The sequence below is a fragment of the Coenobita brevimanus genome, chromosome 92 (genome assembly GCF_032717465.1).
Source record: "Coenobita brevimanus isolate Jiangsu-jjx chromosome 92, ASM3271746v2, whole genome shotgun sequence".
Taxonomy (NCBI): Eukaryota; Metazoa; Arthropoda; class Malacostraca; order Decapoda; family Coenobitidae; genus Coenobita; species Coenobita brevimanus.
The window spans coordinates 16,433,779-16,457,918 of record NC_137045.1 but is presented as its reverse complement, the minus strand read 5'-3'; the positions used below and the strand labels follow the sequence as shown (position 1 = coordinate 16,457,918).

General features: G+C 43.5%; 1 protein-coding gene across 1 annotated transcript in view; it reads left to right on the top strand.

The window, feature by feature from the left end:
- The window catches only part of LOC145412103 (uncharacterized), a 41,211-nt gene that overhangs the window by 3,757 nt on the left and 13,314 nt on the right, over nucleotides 1-24,140 (top strand). The window contains exons 3-4 of the mRNA XM_080282020.1: nucleotides 19,264-19,419; nucleotides 22,362-22,510. Coding sequence (XP_080138146.1) covers nucleotides 19,264-19,419; nucleotides 22,362-22,510 — 305 coding nt within the window. The remainder of the gene's footprint in view (nucleotides 1-19,263; nucleotides 19,420-22,361; nucleotides 22,511-24,140) is intronic.

Genomic DNA, 24,140 nt, shown 5'->3' with positions numbered 1-24,140 from the left:
TGTGTGTGTGTGTGTGTGTGTGTGTGTGTGTGTGTGTGTGTGTGTGTGTGTGTGTGTGTGTGTGTGTGTGTGTGTGTGTGTCGCTTTATATATGTCACCGGTATGTACTGAAAGGATGATAAAACACAACAACAGCATACAAATGAACACACTACCGCCAACACGCACTTCAGATTTTCGCCACGACCCGGATTTCTCACGACCGAACGGGAGGCAAACGCGTAACCCACGCAGCCGTCGTGGACTGATCTATAAATGTATAAATAATTAAGGTCAGGGTCCAGGCACGTCTCCCACCACCACATTCCCTTTCCGACCCACATACTGTATTTCTCACTCTACTTATTCTCCTTCACTTTCCTCCTCCTCCACCTTTTCCTCCTCCTCCTCTTCTTCCTTTTTCCAGGCGATAAAAGCGAGGTGAGAAAGTTGCCACCGGCGCTCACCTCCGTCCTCTCTCTCAGGTTCTATTCCTTCCACCACCCTCCCACCCTCCTCCACACCCCTTCCTCCTCCCCCTCCCCCTTCCCCCTCCCCTCCCAACCCCCCTCCCCTCCCCACCCCCTCCCCTCCCCTCCCCCCTCTCCCTGGTAAAGCAGCGGCAATAAGAAAATAGCCAAGAAACGGCCTCGGCACTCATTAATTTCCGCCAGACTTTAATGGAATTAGAAAATAAGGCCGGGAGAAGGGGTAGGGGGTGGGGGAAAGGGAGAAGGGAGATGGGGGAAGGAGGAAAGGGAGATGGAAAATGGGGGGAAGAGAAATAGGGCAAGGGGATGGTGGGGAGAGATGGTGGGCGTGGGAGGAAAGAGAGAGGAAAATGGAAGATAGGGAGGAGGGGAAGAGGGAGAATAAGGAAGGGAGATGGAGTAGGGAGGGGAATAGGGAAGGGTGAAGGATAGGGGTGGGAAATGGAGGTAGGAAGAAAGAGAGGGGTAGAGATGGACGTAAGGAGGGGGAACAGGTGAAGGGGATGTTGGTAAGGAGACAGAATTAGTGAAGGGGAAAGGCAAGAGAGAGGGATGGGGAGGGAAAGACAGGGAGAGAGAGGGGGGTGTTTCATGAAGGTAGAGGTAGGAGAGGGGGGGAGTGGAGGGGTGAAAGGGGAAAGAATGATGGGTGAAGAACACATAGGAATAAGGAAGGGGGGGGGGGAGATGGATGGAAGGGACCTAGAGAGGAGAGATGGACGTAGAGGGAGGGAAGTGATAAACGACAGAGGGAGAGGGAGAAGGGGAAGGAAAGGGAGAGGGAAAGGGAGATGGACAGCGAGGAGGGGGAGGGGAGCGCGAGATGGAGGAGATTATAAGGGAAATGAGATGAAGAGGGAAAGAAAACGAGGGAGAAAGAGAAATGAAGCAGAGTATGGGAGGAGGGGGAGGGGGTCGTAGGGTGATGCTTTGTGGGAACTAGAATGCAGGGTGATCTGTAAATAGCGCTCCACTAGAAAAAAAACACATGGTAGCATCCTTACTGTATGTGTTGTAGGAACGGCTCAGTCTGCTGTTATGGGCGTGGGTGAGGCAGTGGGTATGGGAAATGAATAACTGAATTAAGGCTAGCCATTATTAACACCGACTAAGCCACCCACACAACACATGAGAAATCACTCTGTGGAGTGGAAGTGCAGTGTTGTATATGAGGCACCCTGTATGTAAAACAAAAAAGTATATTGCGAAAACAAAATCCATTCATCCATCGTACAGCTCTTTAACGCCTTATCAGGAGAGTAGGGTTCCGGGGCTAGGCTGTATTTAGGACATTTTAGGGGGGTAACCAATTGTTTTTATGGTTCATGTGAGCAATAACCCCATCCACCCCTTGCATCAATCCCCATGAGTCGCAATGGCTCTAAGACGCTAAAAACAACCCCATAAAATATAACCCAAGGAAAATTTTACCAGGCCAAGTAAGTTTAGTTAATTCAGGAAAATACAGTCAGTTTAAGGAAATATAATGAGTTCAGGAAAACAATGAGCCCCCTCAAAATACAATAATATAATCAGGAAAATATAATAATTTTGTTAATTCAGGAAAATACAGTTGGTTTAAGGAAATACAATGAGTTCAGGAAAACAATGAGCCCCCCTAAATACAATGATATAATCAGGAAAATATAATAACTCGAGGAAAATGCAGTTAAACCGAGATAATGCAACCAGTCTAGAGGAACATCAACATATCTATTTTGTAATAATAGTAAGATATGTAATGAAGAAAGCAGTCATAAACGTTTTTCAAAGCTACACGGAACCTATTTTGTAATAATGAAAAAACTATCAGGCGAAGCAGCTACAAACTTTTTTCTTCAAAGTTAATTATGAACCCCGCGACTCAGCCCCAGTTACTGTTGACGCAGGGAGGCGGCCATGTTTCTTTTCTGGAGAGAGAGGGCGGGAGTTTTGGTTCCAGAGGGCTCTTATTTTTACCAGCCAGGTCCCTCTCGTCATTTATACAGGCTCGCTGCTGCTGTGTGCATGGACTAGGGGGTTTATGTATTAATCTCTATTTTCTGCTGTATTTATGCTGTATCTGAGTTTGTATCTGCTGTGTTTGGAGTCTGGTTCGATGTTTTCGGTACAGTTATCTTTTAAGAGTCCCTCTCGTCATTAATACAAACTCGCTTGTGTGGGAGACAAATCTTGTATATTTATCTGTCTTTTAGGTTTGCGTTTGTGTTTTCTGTTTGGTTATGACCCTTAAAAAATAAATGTCGTAAGTGCCAATCTATAAGTGCAGAGAAAAAATCAGAAATATGAGAGTGGGAATGCTAAAAGGCTTGGTGCTGTGTGGAAGAGAGATGCTGTATATATCTAACCTACATTTTCTGTCATTTCTTTTGTATTTCGAGATTGTTTTTTTTTTTTTTGGGGGGGGGAGGTAATTTCTGCAGCATTTAGGAAGTCTACTTATGTTTTCGGCGTTGCACCAGCCATTTTATTTTGTCCGCCATATCCTTCTTATTAATATTGGTTCGGTGCTGTATTGGAGAGAGGTCTTCTGCATATTCACCTGTTGTATACATTTATCTATACATTACCTGTATTTTCTGTCAGGTTTGGATTTTTTCCCCAGCAAAGTTAATTCTTCCTACCCCAACTGCCTCAGGATATGGACCTGGTAGCTAAATTGTTAAAGACTGGAACCATGATATATGTGTCGAAATAAATGTGTGTGAAAATTTTTAGTACCGGAAAGGACCGACTTATGAGTACCGAAATTATTAAAAACATCAGTAAAAGAAAAGACGACTGTATAATTGTCGGAATATCTATCTATCTATCTATATATATAAGATACGACAAAAATATAAGTAAGAGAACCGTGGAAAATATCAGCGCTGGAAACCTTCTTATCTCGTAATATAAGAACATCGGATAATAGGTTCTGCTACCTGGCGGGGGTGTTGCAGGATCAGATACTAATAATACATGGTCTTGGGGGGAATTCCGATGCGCTATTGTGTTTTGGCTTGTGCATTTCCTGCCCATGAGAGAAAGAGAGAGAGAGAGAGAGAGAGAGAGAGAGAGAGAGAGAGAGAGAGAGAGAGAGAGAGAGAGAGAGAGACTGTATCAATGTTTATATTTTTTCAGCCTATCAAGAATGTATTTAACCCTTTCAGTACAATGCCATCTTTTTCTTTCTCGCTTTCTTTTTATTTTTTCTTTCTTTCCAGACGGTTTTCTTCAGCAAGGGAGAGACTTTAAGAGTTGGAGGGATTAGATTCACCTTCATTAACCCCTTCACTATGAGGGTGCTCTCCTAAGCTAATCAAAATCGTCTGGAAGCAACTGAAATGAGCTAAAAATGGCGTCCTCGGGGTGAACGTGTACAATGTCTCCCGTTGATTATACTATTAATTCTCTTAACCTGACAAGCAGCTTTCTCTTCTCATTTCCTCCCCCCCCCTCTCTCTCTCTCTCTTACACACACACACACACACACACACACACACACATGTCCGACTCCGGGCCCTCGAGACTCACCACAGTCCTATATTTTATGCATATAGTCACATGCCACTGTCTCGGTGCTAATACAGTAGTAATGACTTCTAATAAATGCAGACGGGATCGAACCCGCGTCCTTTTGGTCAGTATCCCACGGCTCTACTCACTCCACTGCAACCTTCTGTCTGTTTTTTAAGTTTTCCATTAAATCATAATTATTTCATCATTGTTTATCGGTTCTTTCATCTTTCCCTTCTTCGCTCCTCTCTCGCTCTCATTCAAAGTGATAGAAAACTGAAACCAAGAGCTAAAAAAAAAAAGTCCCCAGCAATCCCTTGTAATCTTATCCAGGTCGTCATTAAAGCTGCCAAAAAGCACCAGACGCGGAGGAATTAAATCGCGCCGCTTAAAGTGTGATTATTGGACCTCTCCTCTTTAATTAGCCACATCTTAATTAGCCACTGCATCCAAGCGACTTTTTTCCCCCCCTTTTTTGAAGCTCCGGGCTCACAAATTACTCGGGCATAATCACATTCCGCCGCTCTCTCGGGCAATAATCGACTCTGTTTGGGGAAGCCATTTTTGGAGTCTCTTGTTTCCTGCCGCACCGCGTCAGCCAGAAGGTCGGAGAGTTGGGGTTTCCTTTTATACTTCGGCCCGAATTTGGAAATAATTTGACACATGAAATAATATGCAGTGCCGAAGGGAGACGTAACATTTAGGAAGACTAAACGAAAGTCTAAAACGCAATGCCGACGTGAGACGAAAAATTAAAGAAAAGAAAAAGAGTATAATCAACCACCTTGTTAGAAGAATATTTCCTTCTGGTTTTATCTCTTGTTTTGATTTTTCTTGAGCCAGGAATAGGGAAAGTTTAGCATTTTTAAACCTCGACACGAAGTAGCAAATCCCATAAAATCCATCAATCCACCAATCAACAATTCTAGAGTAAAACAAGAACACTCAGATAGCCCATACCCTCTCCCAGGCAGCACCATCCCCCTCTTCTGACCCCGACCTCTGACCTTTTTCGCCCCAAACTGTATCACTTGTTCCTCTGATGCCTGTCAATCATTAGTCCAGATTTGATGCGATTTCACCAAAACAGCTTTTTCAGATATTGGTGAGACAGACAGACAGACAGACAGCCAATCAGCCAGACAGACAAAGAGAGCAAAATGAGAACTTCCTTGGCTGGGATAATAAAATAAACCTACGTCACCGAACTGAAGGGGTTAATGTATAGTCAGTCGGTATTAGTAAAGTTATATGGTAAACAATCATGTCCATTCACCTGTATTCTCCTACTACGATCTCCATTCATTTCTACTACTACTACTACCACCACCACCACCACTACTGTTACTACAACTACTTTTCCTACTTTTTTTTTTTTTTAAATTCAGTGTGTCGCGGCATCTCAAAGTATACGAATCTTTATTTTTGCTCTAGAGACTGCGTAACAGCTCTTCCTTAGCGATTTATCCTGCACGCTACACCTTGGTATCCTTTGGTATGCTATGGAGGCACACACTATTGAAATTAAAAAGACTGATATACTAAAAAGTGATGATGTGATATGGAAAACAAATCACTATGGAAGAGGAGCTACGACCCTTCCTTTGCCACCCAGAATAAACAAATAAATAGATAAATAAATAAATAAATAAATACAATAAAAACGAGAAATAAATCGGTCAAACAATTATAAATGTTCGACTGTTTTGTATATCATCATCATCATCATCATCATCATCATCATCATCATCATCCAGACCTCTTCTCCCGCCTAAGGATGGGATGAGATAGGGTCGAGAAGGCAAGAAAAATAACTGACAGAAGGAGAAACTAACCCAAAGTCAGCCAAATCAAATGGACCACACTTCAATTCACTCGTCAATTAAGCCCAAAGAATCCTCTCTCTCAAAAAAAAAAAAAAAAAAAAAAAAAAAAAAATACACCTTGAAAAAAACTGTGCCTGTGAAAAATCTGAAAAAATCCACCTTGAAAAAAAAAATACTACAACAAAAACAAAAACAAAGGAGGCTGACATTTTTCTTGATGAGGACGACAATAGACTTAACCTTCTTGCTGGTGAAGAAAGAAAAAATCCAGGGCTTGATGTGTTCCGATGGGGTGTCAATCAGTGAAGACAAAAAAGCCGCTTTGTTTTATACCCTCGACCTGGCCTATGTCTATTTCTGTGGTGTTATGATTTTTGTGGATAGATAGATGGATGAATAGATAGGTAGGTGGGTAGGTAGGGAGACGGGCACATACACACAGACATACAAAGCCACACAGCCAGACGGAAGGGCAGAGGAAGACTGACAGATAGACACATATATACAGACACACAAACAGATAGATAAACAGAGAGAGAGAGAGAGAGAAAGTTACGTGGTTCAGGTGTAGCAGGTAACAGTGGTATTAATTATGCATATACCTGTCTGGATTTACCTGTCCGGGGGCGGCAGGGAAGAGGGGAAGAGGAAGATGAAGACGATGGAATGGAGGAGGGAGGAAGCGATGGAAGAGGGTGGAAGAAGGAAGAAGGGAAAGGAAGATGAGAAGGAGGAGGAGAAGGAAGAGGAGGGAGATGAAGATGATGGAGTAAAAGAAGTAGATCATGGAATAAAGGCAAGAAAAGGAGGAAAGGAAGAAGAATAAAGATGAGAATTGATGAGGAGAGAAAGGAAGAGAAGGATGAATGGAAGAGAGTGGAAGGAGGAGGAGGAGGAGGAGGGAGATAAACATAACAGAATGAGAGAAAAGGAAGAAGATGGAATAAGGGCAAGAAAATGAAAGGGCAGAGAGAGAGAGAGAAAGAGAGAGAGAGAAGGGGGAGACGAATATTACGTGATGAAGGGTCTCATTGTCTACCTGATCTCTCTCTCTCTCTCTCTCTCTCTCCTGTCAACTTCACCAACATAAATGAGACACAGGGTAGGCGTTGCGTCGCCATTCAATATTTACCAGATCTCAGCTACTATGTACAGGGAAGAAGGGGGTGAGGGGAGGAAGAGGGGGTGAGGTGAAGAGGGAGTAAAGATGAGGTAAGAGGGGGTGAAAGGGGTGGTTGGAGGTAGGATAGGTGGGAGAGAGTGGAGAATGAAATAGTGAAAAGAGTTTAAAGTGAAGCGGTGGGGTGTGGGAAAGGGAGAGAGGAAGGAGGGGATGGTGGGGGTGAGGAGGGGGTGAGAGGGGTTAGATGAAGGGGGAGGGGGGGATGGCAGGAAAAGGAAGAAGGAGTGGGGTGGAGAAAGGTTGCGTTTGATATGATGGGGGTGAAAAAGTAGTGGGGGAATGAAGAAAAACTGTGAGGAGCTAGAATTTTATGGAGGGGGAGGTAAATGGGATGGAGTGAGACAGGAGTGGGGAATGAGAGTGGGGTGAGGGAGTGAGAGAAGGTGAGGAAGCGAGAAAGAGAAGAGATGGTGAGAGGGGAGAGATGGAGATAGGGGAGGCTGAGGGGAGTACAAGAGGGGTTAAGGAAGGAGCTGGTAGAATTCCAAAACATCATTGTGCATTCTAGCTCGCTCTTCACGCCACCTTGTATTTCTCTCTCTCTCTCTCTCTCTCTCTCTCTCCACTGACTCCCTCTTCAAGATCATTTTAACTCCATTGCACATTCTTCACTCCATCAGTTCCCTCACCCAAAACAGCCTCATCCATAAGCCTTCATCCAAATACTTCTCTACTCCTCTCTAACTTTATGCACATTTCACATCTAATCCAGATGCATCACTAATCTTTAAATCCTTCTTCCGCATCCTTATCCAGATCCACCTCCTCTCTAAGTCTTCTAGTACCTGTAATCTTATCCAAATCATCCACAATCCTCACCTCACGATCAATCCTCCACCTCCCTTCCACATCCTTGTCCTACTTGCATCCTCACCTACACATCCTGCTAGATACACCTCATAATTTATCCTACACCCCCCTCCCCGCACCTCGCTCTCTGGCCTAGAACAGCGTATGTATATATTTGTTGTAGTAAATATAATTGGATTTGGCCAGGACGCGCCCACAATCAGGGGTCTCTCTCTCTCTCTCTCTCTCTCTCTCGTAACTATTTATTATTGTTTGTGTATCTTTCTGTATCTTCTTTACACATTATTTTCGCTCCTCCATCCTCCTCCCATCTCTGTCTCTGTCTGTCTGTCTGTCTCTGTCTGTCTGTCTGTCTCTCTTTCTCTCTCTCTCTCTCTCTCTCTCTCTCTCTCTCTCTCTCTCTCTCTCTCTCTCTCTCCAGCATGCAAATTTCTGTATCCCCTCATCAAAAGGTGTGCCAGAGAACAATGGACGGTCCGCTCCCACCTGCCTCTCCTTCCGCAAAACATTACACTTCCTGATAATCGCTTTACTGGGGCGCGAATGGACGTAATTTCTCTCTCTCTCTCTCTCTCTCTCTCTCTCTCTCTCTCTCTCTCTCTGTTGAAAGAGAGAGAGAGAGAGAATCAGACCTGACACCGCATCAAAAAATGATCACGTATATCCATTTTATTTCCCATTTTCTGTAACACAGGAGTCAAAATACGAAAAAAAAAAAAAAAAAGTTACTCCTTTCTATAACAATCAGACGATTTTTCAATGATAGAAAATGAGATGATAGTGACAAAAAAACGAAAATTAACAGGGTGGACTATTAGATTTTTTACTGACTGATAACTGTTATTTACGAAATCATTTAACATACTGCACGTAGATTATTTTTAAAAATTTTGGTCATGTCACAACCAGGATGTTATTGTGCGTGATATTTTTTCTTTCAAGGATTTTTTTTTTTTTTTTTTGTGATAAAAGTGGCAATTCACTTTTTGTAGTTCATATTACAAGGAACAGACGATGCCCTAAAAAAAGGAAAATAAGGCAATAATAATAATAATAATCATCATCATCATAATAATAATAATAATAATAATAATGAAAATTATCACCATCATCATCATCATCATTATAATCATAACAATAATAAAACTGGGTAATAATAATAATAATAATAATATTGGGTACTACTACTACTACTACTACTATTAATAATAATAACAGAAACAATAATAAGAGTAGTAGTAGTAGTAGTAGTAGTAGTAATAATAATAATAATAATAATAACAATGGAACCTCTTCCTTAGTTACTTATTTTTGGATATGGCTGGTTAATATTCTTTTATACGCTATTTAGGCAGAGTATGGCGATGTCAGGGGGATTAATATAACACAGAATAGGAGAGTAAGGTGTAATAGGCAAAACAATTCGCTAAAGAAAAGGTGCTTCTGAGCCTCCTTAATCAACAAGAATACGAGTCAAGGAGTTGTTCCGATGATGAGAAGGGTAACATTCATATATGGAATCATTCGAAACATTTTTATCATTTTTCAAATGAGTCAAAATTCAATATAAAAAATAAGTCTTCCTCACACATAGATGATACATTAAAATACATTAACACCTCTGCCAGGAAAATGTGGGTTTTTATATCTTCTTTATTTCAATGTTAAAAAATAAAAAAAAAACTTCCAGCCATTATGAACAGATGATGCTTTAATATTTGTTATTCCATTTTCTGTTATCATCTGACGGGAACGGGCAACTCCCGAAAATTAAACACCTATATTCTTTTTACTCTAAATTGGCCTAAAATTGCCATCTCTCCATCTTGAATGTTGAGCTCTAAGACGGGATGACAGAATATGGCGGTGGTCACGAAGAAGTGCTATGAAAATAATGGAGAGTGGTAATGCTCGGATATTTTTTTCGGTCACTTAGCTTCAACAGGACGAAAAACTGGGCCAAGTTAAGTAAAAGAGCTATAGTTGTGGTTGCATGAAATTTGATAATCGAGTCTCCTTGGTTACTAGTCAAATAAACACTTGGTCATCAACTGCGCTATGAGGGGTTAATGATCTTTGTCAGGTAAAAGTAAGTTATGAAGCAGGAATGAGTCTCCTTGGTTACGAGTTAAATCAATCCTTCAATCTGACAGCACCTAGCCATCAATTGAGCTGGAAGGGGTTAGGAATCTTTGTTAGGTTAAACACACTAGAGTATTATTATAACTACTGAATAAATTATACTAAATATGAAAACACGAAAACCTGAATCTCTCCGGTGTTGTGGTAGTGGAAGGGGAGTGTTGGGATGTGAAAATGTGGTGGAGCTGCGTGTGTGGTGGTAGTGTGGAGCTCTCCCGGCAACCGCACCTCAATGGGAAGGAGAGTCGTGTGTGGTAGGTTGTCTGTGTGGTGTTATGTGGTGAAGGTGCTGTGTGGTGTGATGTGGCGACGGTGCTGTGTGGTGTGATGTGGTGATGGTGCTGTGTGGTGATGTGGTGGTATGGAGTTGTTGTGGTGTGGTGGTGGTGTGGTGTAGTTGTGTGGTATGGTTATGTGGTTGCATTAAGCTGTGGGGGTACTGAGGTATGGTGTGGATGTGATGATGGTGCTGTGTGGTGATGTGGCAGTATGGAGTTGCGGAGGTGTGATGTGATGTGGTGTGGTGTGGTGTGATGTGATGTAGTGTGGTGTGGATATTTCCCAGCAACCACGCCTCACAGGGAAGGGCGGTGTGCGCTTTGAACCACAACACACACACACACACACACACAAACCATACACAATCTCTCTCTCTCTCTCCATAACCATTAATAAAAATTTAGCGCACTTTATTAGAGCGCCTAAGAAGAATTGGTGGAAAACAGAAAAAACATATACGTAACACTCATTTTAGTTCAACCAAATTTAGTTTATTAAGACTACTATTTTGTCTATCTATTTGCTTGCCTATAATCATCTATCTAATTATCCATCTTACGGGATCTAGTACGGCCGTTCTAAATTATACATCATGGGAAAAAAAATGAATATAATTAAAACAAGTCACATGAAATAAATCACTTTCTGTAAATAAAATACATTTTCGGAAAAATAAGTGGTGTTTAGTCTTTTAAAAATTAGAGGATATACTCAGAATATATTTTCGAGAAAGTACAAGGTAAAACCAGGCTGTAACACTTTACGTATAAAACTAATGGTTAATTTATGTTTATACAATCTTCACGTAAATTATTCACTAAAAAAATGAGGCTCTCCCATTATACTATAGTACACACACACACACACACACACACACACACACACACACACACACACACACACACACACTCACAGCTCAACATTAATTCTGGGGAAAGTGAGGGAGCATTAGATGTAGTAAAAAAAATAAAAAAAATAAAAAAAAATTGCCCTGACTTTAATACTGTCGATTTTTTTTGTTATTACACTAAAAAAGGGATAAATCTTTATTACACTAAAAAAAGGATTAAAAATAAATACACATACACATACACGTAAATACATGCATAAGTACATACATACAGATACACTCATACATACACAGATACACACATTTACATACACGAGTACACAAGAGCCGCAGTCATTTGTTATTTTTGCATTTCTGTGATTCCAAAATGGCGAAGCGTGTTCACTGCCAAATAATAATAATAATAATAATAATAATAAATACTATCACTACTATTATTACCACTCCTACCACCATCACCACCACTACTATTATTACTACTACTACTATTATAAGCCCATTCTCAATCTCCCTCGTACCCCATTGCCTGTAGCGTGATGTGCAGTGGAGGGGAACTTCTTACTGCGACTGTACACTATTATCATTCCAACTGCGCCCCACTGCATCTTAGCAACGCTGGGTGGGCCTCAGGCACAGAGTCGGCAGGAATCCATTATACCCTCAGTCTCGAGTTAACTTTGGTGTTGTAAATTCATGAGAAAAACATTAAAAATATATGATTTTTTTTTTTTTTTTAACGTATGGTCACTGTCTACATCTTTATCTGTTTTACTCCCACAGAAATGGTCTTTGTCTGTATCATTATCTTTATCTATTTTACCCCTACAGATAGATGGTCTCTGTCTATATTTTTATCAATTTCACCCCCTCAGACAGATGGTCTTTGTCTATACATTTGTCTATTTCACCCCTTCAGATAGACGGTCTTTGTCTATACATTTGTCTATTTCACCCCTTCAGATAGACGGTCTTTGTCTATACATTTGTCTATTTCACCCCTTCAGATAGACGGTCTTTGTCTATACATTTGTCTATTTCACCCCTTCAGATAGATGGTCTTTGTCTATATATTTGTCTATTTCACCCCTTCACACAGATGGTCTTTGTCGATGTCTGATAGAGGACGGTCCGTAAAGAGCACCCCATTCCCAGTTGGTAGTACCTTATGTGTTGCGAGAACGGCTCAGTCTGCTGGCGTGGGTGCGGGTGTGACGGTGTAGTAAATGAATAAGTGATGCAGGGTGGACACTGATTACGCTAAGCAACCCGTCCCCGTAACACGAGAGAATTCACCTGGCGGACTGAAGAAGGAGTGTTATAAATGGACAATCCTATATATCCTCCATCCCTGTTAATCTCTCTCTCCCCCCCCCTCTCTCTCTTTCCTTTTCTAACTCCTTGTCTTCTTCAGTCTGTTCTCCCCATCCTCCTTCTTTCCTTCCACGTCTCATCCTCCTCTTCATCAATCCCCTCTTCCCTACCCACACATTCTCTCCTCTCCTCTCTCGTTCCCCTCTTTTCCTTCCCTCCTCCTTCTTTTGCCTCCCCGCTCACTCCCCTCTCTCCCCCCCCCTCCGCCTCCCTCCCTTCATTCTCCCTCCACTCCTCCTAATCCTTTCCTCCCTCCTGTTCTCATATTTCCTCACTTAACCTCTCCTCCCTCCCTCTTCACCTTCTCCAACGCCTTCGTTTCTATTCCTCCCTCCTTCATCACCTCCATTTTTCTTTCCTTTTCTTCCCTCCTTCTTTCTTCTCTCTTTCTCTTTCTATCTCCTCCCCTTCTTTCCTTCTCTTCCCTTTCTTCCCCCCCATCCTTCCTTTTCTCCCCTCCCCCCTCCCTCTTCCCTCTTTCCCTATCATCCTTTCCCTAATCTCTTCCCCATCCTTTTTCCCATGCACCCTTCCTCCCATTTCCCCTTTCCTTCATCCTCCTTTCCCTTTCTTCATTCCCAGTTTCCCCTATCCTTCATCTGACTTCCCCTGCCTCCCCCAGCTTTCCCCTTTCCTTTCTCCTCCTCTTCTTCTTCCTCCTCCTCTTCTTGTTCCTCCTCCTCCTCCTCCTCAGTTTGTACCGTACGTGTAAGAGTATGAGAGGAAGTAAATATGAAAACGAGAAAACGTGTACATGAGTGAAAGTGTGTGTGTGAGTGAGTGAGTGTGAGTGAGTGTTTGGAATATATACAAGGAGGGGCCAGAATACTTCACTGGGAGTGAGTAAATGAGTGTGGGTAAATGAGCGAGTGAGCGAGTAGGTGAGTGAGTGTTAGGAATACATACAAGAGAGGGTCAGAAGTGCTTCATTAGCAGGAGAGACGCAATTAGCATCCCTCACACCAACCCAAGTGGCCTAATTAGAGCCATGAAAATTTCTGGAAGCGTTTTGTAAATATGAAAATATATAAACATTCATATACATGCAGAAATATACACCCGCGAGTAAATATGTCCCTGGAAACACGTCATTCACGGATATGCTGGTATGAAGAGGGAAAGAAACACAACTTCTAAATCTTTCTGTCTCTGTCTCTCTGTCTGTCTGTCTGTCGCGCGCGCGCACACACACACACACACACACACACACACACACACACACACACAACAGACCTATCCTACCGCAGTGAGCCCCATGCAAGTAATTATTATCCTCTTTGTTACGAGCCCTGCCTATCCTACACCTAGCTTTATTTCTTTTTCATCACCCCTTCAGTACTTACGCTTCCGATTGCCGATTATCACTGCTGGCATTTCCGCGTTTTCCCCCAAATTAGTGGTGTTGGTGTGTGTTAGAGCCAGAGTCAAGCTTCAACGAGTCGAGTGAATTGAGTTTGTTATAGTCCCCCTTCTCCCTTCCCTGTTCTCTCCGTTTTCTAACATCCCTCCCAGCCCCCTTTCCCTTCTGTTACTCGTCCCATTTCTTCCTCTTCCTCCTGTCTCCCTCCTTTCTTCCCATTCCTTCACCTATCATTACTTGTTCCCCATTACTCCTTCTCTCTGTCTTTATTTCCTCTCCTTTTTCCTAGCCCCCTTCCCCCTCTCTCTTAACTCCCTTATCGTCCCCTCCCCCTCGCTCTGGTTCGGTATTGTTCTCCCCCCCTCTCCTTTTTCCATTCTCTCTCTCTCTCTCTCTCTCTCTCTCTCTCTCTCTCTCTCTCTCTCTGTGCTTCCCTGTCTTCGTCCTTGTTTCCTCTAAGCTTCAAAGAGTCGAGTTAGTTGGCTCGGTGCTCTTTTCCCCCTCACGGCTCTCAGCCCCCTACCTCCTTGTTTCTCTCCCTTTCCTTCTGTCTCCCTACCGGCCTTTGTCTTCCTCCTTCCATCACCTCCCTCCCAGTCCCCCTCCTTCCCCCACCTCCCCGACAACATCCTTCGCCATCCCAATCCTCCATCCCTTCTCTTCCCCCCACTCCCGTCCTCCGTCTCCCTCCTCAACACCATCCCCCACCATCCCTATCTCACACTCCTTCCCTAAACCAACTATTCCACCTCCCCTCTTGCCCCCACTCCTTCCCCCTGCCTCCCTCCCTCCCTCCCTCCCCCTTCCCTACCCCTCACCCTATACCTTAATTAAATGTTGGTGTCACAGTGTTTAATCAAAATGGCTTTAATTTGCACGTGTGTGTGTGTGTGTGTGTGTGTGTGTGTGTGTGCAGTCCACTAGCTTCAAAGTGACATGGAGGCAAAACAACACGAAAATTAAAGGAATGAAAAGTGAAGAGTAGAAGAAAATGGGAAAAGGAAATTAAAATGAAAACAGATGTAAAACAGGAAAGCAAAAAGAAAATGAAAAATGAATGGAAATTGAGAAAGTTAACGAAGCTATATGAATTAAAAACGATATCAAACGAAAAGTAAAAGGAAAATCAGAGGAAACATCACAGCGACGTCCAAAGAAAACACACGATGATTAAGGAAAATGCAAATAAGAGGGGAGACCCGGAGATTTTTATTTTTTTCGTCTGTCGGTGAGATGTGTGTCTTTGAGTACCATGACGAGGTGATAAAGATATGAAGCCGGACCTCTCTACTAGGGAGGAGTGTGTCACCTATTACTATACCTATCTGCTATGGATTAGAATGGGGAGAAGCCTCTTTTTAAATGCATCCGAATCTGAACACAGCCTAAACAGTTCATTACCTGGGGCAAAGCAGTCTGTTCACTCGCAGCAGATGGCGGCACACATACTGTATATACACGTCATCATCCCGAATCTTCTCTCACGCATAGGCTATACTTCTCATGCTTTTGTTTACTCGATAGTTATTAATTACATCCCTCTCCACAATCCTTTTTTTTTTTTTCTTAGTTTTATCCTGACTACACTACAGTACAGTCCTTCGTCACACACACACACACACACACAAACCACCACCATTTCATCATCCTCTCAAATGAAAATGAACATCACTCCACACTCAGTCACACAAACCCACAATTGCGTCAAACTATATATAATTTTTTTCTCATCCATCAAGCGAGATAATTTTCCTCGTCCACTTCAAAATTGTGGTGATGATGTGAACCCTGGAGAGATTTTTGCTTATTAAAAAGGAGTGGATTTGGAAAGTTATTTTTTTTTTCTTTTAAGAGAGAGAAAGAGAGAAAGCGAAGAGAAAGGGGAAGAGGATAATAGGAGAAGACATGAAGGGAGTAATGAAGCAAGGAGGTGAAACGAGAGAGAGAGAGAGAGAGAGAGAGAGCGAGCGAAGAGAAAGGGGAAGAGGATAATAGGAGAAGACATGAAGGGAGTAATGAAGCTAGGAGGTGAAACGAGAGAGAGAGAGAGAGAGAGAGAGAGAGAGAGAGAGAGCGAAGAGAAAGGGGAAGAGGATAATATGAGAAGACATGAAGGGAGTAATGAAGCTAGGAGGTGAAACGAGAGAGAGAGAGAGAGAGAGAGAGAGAGAGAGAGTGAAGAGAAAGGGGAAGAGGATAATGAGAGGAGACATGAAGGGAGTAATGAAGCAAGGAGGTGAAACGACAGAGAGGATAATGGGAGGAGACATGAAGGGAGTAATGAAGCAAGGAGGTGAAACGAGAGAGAGAGAGAGAGAGAATCATGGTCTTGCAGTCCTTTCTAGGCAGTCTGGCCTTAATAATAATAATAATAATAATAATACCGATACTATTACTACTGCTACTACTACTAACAACAACAACAATCATCATCATCATCATCATCACCACCATCATCACGGAATCTGCGTCTATTCTTTCTCATTGTTAAATCAGCGAACACTTTTTTTCCCACCTCTTCACAAAATTCCGAGGACCGAACGAAAGCTTGTGAAAATACCGAAGTTCTCTGGGTCTAGCGGGTTCCTTAGAGCGAGAAGCAAATTGAAGCGTGTAGCCTGTCTGTAGAAGGAGGGGAGAGAGTGAGTGAGTGAGCGAGTGTGGGATAGGAAGGAAGGAAGGTAGGTAGATCGATGGACTAAATACAGATAGACCAGAATATAATTAGACAGAGGTGGACATGACAAAATGACAGACAGATGGACATATACTGACAGATATAGCTAAATATATGTATCTATCTGTTGCTATCTATCTATTTATCTATATATATTTATCATGTATGTATGAGACAGACAGACAGAGAGATAAATAGACAGATAGAGATAGACAAAAATAGGAAAGCGTGTGTTAGACAAGTTAAATGGATTCACAAACCTCACAACCTTATGATACCTTCTTGGATAGATAAGGAAGAGTTATGCTATTTAAAAAATTTAGAACTGGATTAAAAGAGAGAGAGAGAGAGAGAGAGAGAGAGAGGTGGCGTGTTAGCTGTCAGTGTTGGCAAAAAATAACACGGCACGAGAATGCCAACAAGTGCTCTCTCTCTCTCTCTCTCTCTCTCTCTCTCACACACACACACAATTACATTTTTTCTACTTTCTTAAAAATTTTCATTCCTCTATTCTCTCTCTCTCTCTCTCTCTCTCTCTCTCTCTCTCTGCATATTTTCTTTTTCTTTCATTCTTGCTTTTCTTTTTTTTCTTGCTTCTGGAAAACAATCAGGCTTTTTATGATGGCTGTGTCACTGAATTATTCCTACTGCCTTCACTGTCACTCCCAGGCTCGCTCGCTCTCTCTCTCTCTCTCTCTCTCTCTCTGCTTCTGCTCTCCCACCCCTCCCTTCACTCTGTCGATTTGTCTAACTTATTTTTTCTTCATCCGTCCCCATTTATTTGTCTCTGTTTGTCCGCCTGTCTGTGTTTGTCTGTCTGTCTGTCTCTCATTTTCACACACAAATCTCACTTTCTCAATCACACTTTCATTTCCCGCCTCACTTATACCTTCCTTTGGTTACCCACGGACGATATTTTTTTTTCATTCATTCTCTCTCTCTAACGTAAAAGCCTGCCTCCACCTCACCTCACCTGCACCAGACGGCCTCTCCGTTTCTTTCTCTCTCCCTCTTTCACTTTTCAGGAAGCTAGCTCACTGGAACATTCACCTGTGCGTCTGAAATATTCACCTGAAGCCTGCAATATTCACATGAAACCTGGAATATTTACCTGATGCCTGGAATATTTACTTAAAACCTGGAATATTTATCGATAGCCTGGAACATTCACACGAAGCCTGAAATATCTAATTGGTCTGGAATATTTACCTGAAGCCTGAAAAGTTAATCTGAACCCTTTCATGTTCACATCATATCTGACAGTTTCATTATATACTTTGTGTGTGTGTGTGTGTGTGTGTGTGTGTGTGTGTGTGTGTGTGTGTGTGTGTGTGTAGCAGAGGCAAGTCAAATTCATTCTCAAAACACACACACACACACACACACACACACACACACACACACACACACACACACAAATCCCACCAATGATACCACTCACTCCGCCTGCCCCAGTTTTCAACACCCACACATTCCATCTCCAACTAATGGCCTAAAAACAATATGGGATTTGCTGGATATGACTGTGCCATTAGGGGTCGGGAGACTGGATGGTATTGGCGTGTGTATTTTCCGTCATTGATCAGATATTGAACTTTGAAGCGATATTTTGCTCATGAAGAGGGAAGGAGTTTCTTTGGGAGTTTGGGAGTGTAATTTTTTTTCGTACACGCGCATACACATACACACATAAACGTACTCACACACACACACACACACACACACACACACACACACACACACACACACACACACAAATAGAAACACTCTCTCTCTCTCTCTCTCTCAAGGTATATTCCAGTGACCAACACCTCTCTTCTCCCCTCTGACGTGTAAACAAGGAGGTAACTCGACTCCCCTTTTAATTACACCAGCTCAAAAGTTAGGCCAGAGACGCTCAAGGAGGCTACGTGGAGAGGAGACTATTTGGAGACTACTTAGAAGGCTACAGAGTGGGGTTACAGGGTGGGGTTACACTGAGGGGCTAGGTAATGTGTTGAGGACTACAAGACGGGCTACAGAGTGGGGCTATTGGAAGGCTACAATATAGATGGTGTTTGGAGGGGCTAAAGGGTGGGACTAAGCTGAGGGGGTAAGGACTGTCTGGAGAGCTAAAGAGTGGAGATATTTTGAAGGCTACATGAAGACCGAGAGGCTATTTTGGAGGACTACGTGGAAGGGCTGCATGGGGGATACAAAGTGTGGCTACAAGGTGAAATAACTCGTCATAACACGCGCAACCTACTGTGACCTTCATTTCATAGTAGTGTTCTTTATTTCTTTCAAGCACCGTCAAAAGATCTCACACGCCGCATAGGGGAACAAGGCTTTAGAAATCCAGTTACTCCCTCCTCCCTTCCCCACTTAAAAGATTTCACGAGGTCAGTTTTCAAGCAATTAGTGGTTAGCCAGGTGCATTAAACAGCCAGGTCTTGTCCGGCCCAGGGCAAGCTTCCTCTCTCTCTCTCTCTCTCTCTCTCTCTCTCTCTCCCGGGGTTTAATTAGAGTCCACTTGAAATTAATTCTACTTCCCTTCGACGACGGGATACATTTAGATCTTAATCCACGTTAATTCTCTCATTAAGAGAGGACATTTAGGTCCTTTCGAAGTCAAAATCGCATTGTAGCGGAAGCATAATATCGGAAACGTGCATTTTGATTTATTTTTTTACGGATTTATTTTCTTTATTTAAAACGTGCTCTTGGGATGAACATAGAATAACAAATTTACCGTTTTCCTTAACGATCCACGTTTACAAATAAATCAAAGTCCATCTCTTGTTCTCTAATTTCCCAGACTACGAGGTGACCAGCCCCAGCACGGCCTCTGCCCAAGCCCGCCCTCCCAGCCCCGCCGTGCCTGTGCCCGTGCCTGTGTACGTACGGACCAGGCCATCAGCACTGCCCGACACGTCCACCAAGAAGTGTAGGAGGTCAAGGACTGTGTTTACCGGTAGGACAGAAATATCGATGTGTGTGTGTGTGTGTGTGTGTGTGTGTGTGTGTGTGTGTGTGTGTGTGTGTGTGTGTGTGTGTGCTACGATGGGCCACTGAAGATAGAGTATGAGAGAGGAGACAACAAATAAAAAATGAGGAAGGTAAGAGATGAGAGGAAAAAATGTGAGGTGCTGAGAGAGGAGGATGGGAAAAGAGGAACAAGAGGAGTGGTAAGGAGAGCAGATGGAAAGACAGAAGGAGAGAAGGAGGTAAGGAGGACAAGGAAGGAGAGAAGGATAGTGGGAAGGATAAAGAAAAGAAGTAGAAGGAAGGAGGGAATGAAAAGAGGAGAGGTGCATGACAAGACCAGTAAGTCCATGGAGAACTGTTATATATCTAGGACTGACTTGGGGGAGGGGAAGGAGGAGAGGAAGGAAAGGAGGAGAGGAAGGAAAGGAGAAGGGGAAGGGAAGGGGAAGGGAGGGAGGAGATGAGGAGAAGGACGAAGGAAAGGGAAAGACGAGAGCAATAGAGGATGGAGGAAGGGAAAAGGAAATGGAGAATAAGAGAAGAAGAGTAAGAACGGTGAGAGGAAAGGGGAGGAGGGCAGAAATTAGGGAAGGAGAGAAATAGAGGGGAGACAAAGATAGACTCTGGTGGGCAGAAGAGAGGGGAGGAGGAAGACGGGAATGATGGGGAGAAAGCTTGAAAAAAGTGCTCTCTCTGTCTGTGTCTGTCTTTGTCTGTCTGTCTGTCTGTCTGTCTGTCTGTCTCTCTCTCTCTCAGCCAATTATCGTTTTTACAACCACATTTTCTCTGCTATGCATAGTCTCTTCATTATTCTGAATTTCTTTGCCTCACAGTTTTTCATCTCTCTCTCTCTCTCTCTCTCTCTCTCACACACACACACACACACACACACACACACACAATCTCTTAATCCTCACAGTTAAGTGAGTGTCAGAGGTCTGGTTTTTGTTAGCTCACACACACACACACACACACACACACACACACACACACACACACACACACACACACACACACACACACACACACAGAAACAAGGGTGCCAAACCATTTTCGCACACTCTTTGGTACAAAATTCTTCCAACTGGCTCGATCCACTGTTAGTTCCGTTGCCTTATCAACATTCCTATATACTTCTTAAATAAATAAATATCTAAATAAATAAATAAATAAATAAGCGCCTTTCAGATGTGAGAACATTATGAAAAAAAAAATATATATATAGAAAAGACCTCTTTCTGTTTTCTTCATAAGCATACACGTCTCTCTTCACCCTCACCGTGAAGAGGATTTTCGCTTTAAACATTCATAAAGTGGGAAATAAACAACTTGAGGCGGGTCTGTGTGTGTGTGTGTGTGTGTGTGTGTGTGTGTGTGTGTGTGTGTGTGTGTGTGTGTGTGTGTGTGTGTGTGTGTGTGTGTGTGTGTGTGTGTGTGTGTGTGTGTGTGTGTGTGTGTGTTTTACCACCATCTTTTTCTGGAATCCCATAAGCCTACTTGAATAGAAAAATCTCCTACTCCCTCCTCCCCTCTCAACACTCCTACCCCCTGCCCTCATTTCCCCTCCCCGTTCCACACTCCCCAGACTCTCCCCTCTTCTCCACACCCCTTCCAACTCCTCCACCCTTCTTTCCCCCTGGCCCCCTCCCCCTCCACAACCCAAATATCATTCTCATCATCCCACACTTCCCCAATCCCCCAACCTTCCCTGAGCACCTCCAGTCCCCCTCCCTCTTTCTTTCCGTACTCTTCCCTTAAGTTCCCACACCTCCTCCCAACCAAACCCCCCTCCTCTTAAGTTCCCACACCTCCTCCCACCCAAACCCCCCCTCTCTCCTCGTTCTCTTGCTGTTGTTCTTGTGGCTTCATAATCTGAAATGTGAACCCGGTGGACTGCAAGCTTTAGATGGTCTTCTCCTGCACTCCACCATCCTCCTTTCAGCGGATAAGGGACGTTTGCATAGCCAGGCAGTGGAGCCGCCTGGTTTTATCGGCGCCGCTATATGAAGGTGTCCCTTTCTAGCATCCCTCGTCATATTAACCTCCTACAGACTCCCATCCCCTCAGACCCCTCTTGATCCTCTCCTCCCTCCTCCTCCTCCCCTCACACGCCCCAGACGCTATCCTCCCTCCTCCCCTCTCCCTTCACTTCCTTACCTCTTCCTCTTTCTTTCCACTTCCTTCCCTCATCATTGTTCAGTCTTCCCTTCCTCCTCCCTCTGTCCTCTCCCTCTACTTCCATCCCCTCTCCTTTCACTTCCCTCCCTCTTCACCACTCTCCCCTCCTCCTACCCTCTCCCCTCTTCCTTCTTTCCCCTCATCTCTCATCCCCTCTCTTCCCTCATCCCTTCTCTCCCCTCTTCCCTCATCCCTTCTCTTCCCTCTTCCCTCCCTTCTCTCTCTTCTCCCCTCTTCCCTAAGCCGTCTTAGCTCCACAAATTCCCTCCCAGATGAATAACACGACGCTCTCCCACGTGCGATGTTTAAGGCATTTTTATTCTTACAAAACGAGACCATAAACAAGTGTCATTAGCTCCGTTCAGGAAGTGTGATGATTGCTGGTTCATATTCAAGTGTTATCAGGAGGCTTTTTACATCTTTCCTTAAGCTTTCTGTTATCCTTATCTGCTTGTCACAGGTCAATGTCCACTTGTTACAGATCACTATCCACTTATTACACATCAATATCCACTAGTACGTTACTTAGACCTTCAAGATATCGACTGAGTTTGCATACACAGAAGAGAGAATGAATAAGAGAGAGGATTAAGGTGACAAAGGCAGGTATACACTTTCAAGGCAGAGGTGTTTAAAGATAAATTCCTGAGCCGGGGAAAAAATGGCCCCACGTCAGCCTTCCGTTTCCTTGGTTGCTATTCGTGTTGATATATCTTCCCCCCCCCCCTCTAACCACGCCATATCCCACAGAGCTTCAGTTGGCCGGGCTGGAGCGACGGTTCGAGGCCCAGAAATACCTAAGCACCCCCGACAGGCTGGACTTGGCTAGGGCCCTGGGACTAACGCAGCTGCAGGTCAAGACATGGTACCAGAACCGCAGGATGAAGTGGAAGAAGCAGGTAAGGGAAGTGAATATCTGCCTACCTATCTACCGTATCTGTTTATCTATGGACATATAAACAGATGGGTAGATAAACACAGGTAGGTATCTTGGCAGGCAATTAGGTGTGTTTTTTGCAGGTAGGTAAGAATGTATGTAAAGTATATACTCGTGTATGTAGTTGTTAGGTAGGTATGTAGGTACGAATGTACTGTATGTATGTATGTACTGTAGGTAGGTTGGTAGGTAGGTAAGGAAGGCAGATACATGGATGGATGCACAAATGGAAAGATACGGACATATACAACAACATACAGTCAGACAGGCACAAGAAGTGTTTAGTGGCATGCTGGGAGTGTGATGTTTGCCAGTGTGAGGAAAAGTGTGGGAATATTGGGGGATACAACTGTCTTTGCTCGACATGGACTTTGTAATAAAACGTAATATCCAGTTGTGGGTGAAATTCAGGCTACAAGAATATTGGAATCTCTCTCTCTCTCTCTCTCTCTCTCCATTTTTCACCCCACTTCCATGTTCTCTCACTGTCCCATCTCTCTCTCTCTCTCTCTCTCTCTCTCTCTCTCTCTCTCTCTCTCTCTCTCCATATTTCACTCCACTTCCATGTTCTCTCACTGTCCCATATATTATTCCCATATCTCCCACTGCCACCATCCTCTGTTTTGAAATAGAAACTTTGATGTAAAACAGAGGAATGGACCGAAAGTCATAAAGTCAATCTATCTATCTACTGCCAGACGCCTTCTTCACGTAAGGGATGGCCACAAACAAATCGCCTCCATGTCGGCCTGTCCCCCGCTATTTCACTACCCTGCTCCCAGCTCACACCCTTCTCTCTCATATACCTCTCCACTCCATCCCTCCATCTCATCCTTGGCCTCCCCCTCCCTCTCCCCCCCTCCACTTCACTCACATACACTCTCTTCGTTAGTCTCTCGCTCTCAATCCTCTTCACACGGCCAAACCACCTCAATGTATTTCTCCTAAAGTTTTCTATCACGTCCACATCCATACCACAACGCTCCTTCACTTCCTCTTTTGTCAGTCTGTCTCTCCATGTAACTCCACATGCTCCTCTCAAATAACTAATTTCCACTGCTCTCACTCTCGACTTGTGTCCTTCCAACAAGATCCAAGCTTCACTTCTATACGTTTGAGCTGGTATCACAATACCATCATGCATCGACTCTTTTACTTCCATGCTCACTCCCTTGTTTCTTATCACTGCTTTCAAAGAAATGACAACCTTTCTTCCTTGTTGCACCCTTTCAAGCACTTCATCCTCCAAACCTTCATCCTTACTCATCACACTACCCACGTACTTCAATGCACTCACATTTTCTATTTCCTCATCATTCAACCTCGCTGTACATTCAGTGACTTCATTTCTCTCGAAGACCGTAACTGTACTCTTCCCTACATTCACCTTTAGACTTCGTTTCTTACACACTCTCCCAATTTCATTCACCAAGCCTTGCAGTTCGCTTTCGTCTTCACTTGATAACACAGTATCATCTGCAAACAATAGCACAGGAAGTTTCCAAATGCTGCCCTCTCTCATTAGGGCAGCTCCAACATCCACTGCCCTACTTTGTCTCTCTTTTATAACCCCATCCATATACAGATTGAAC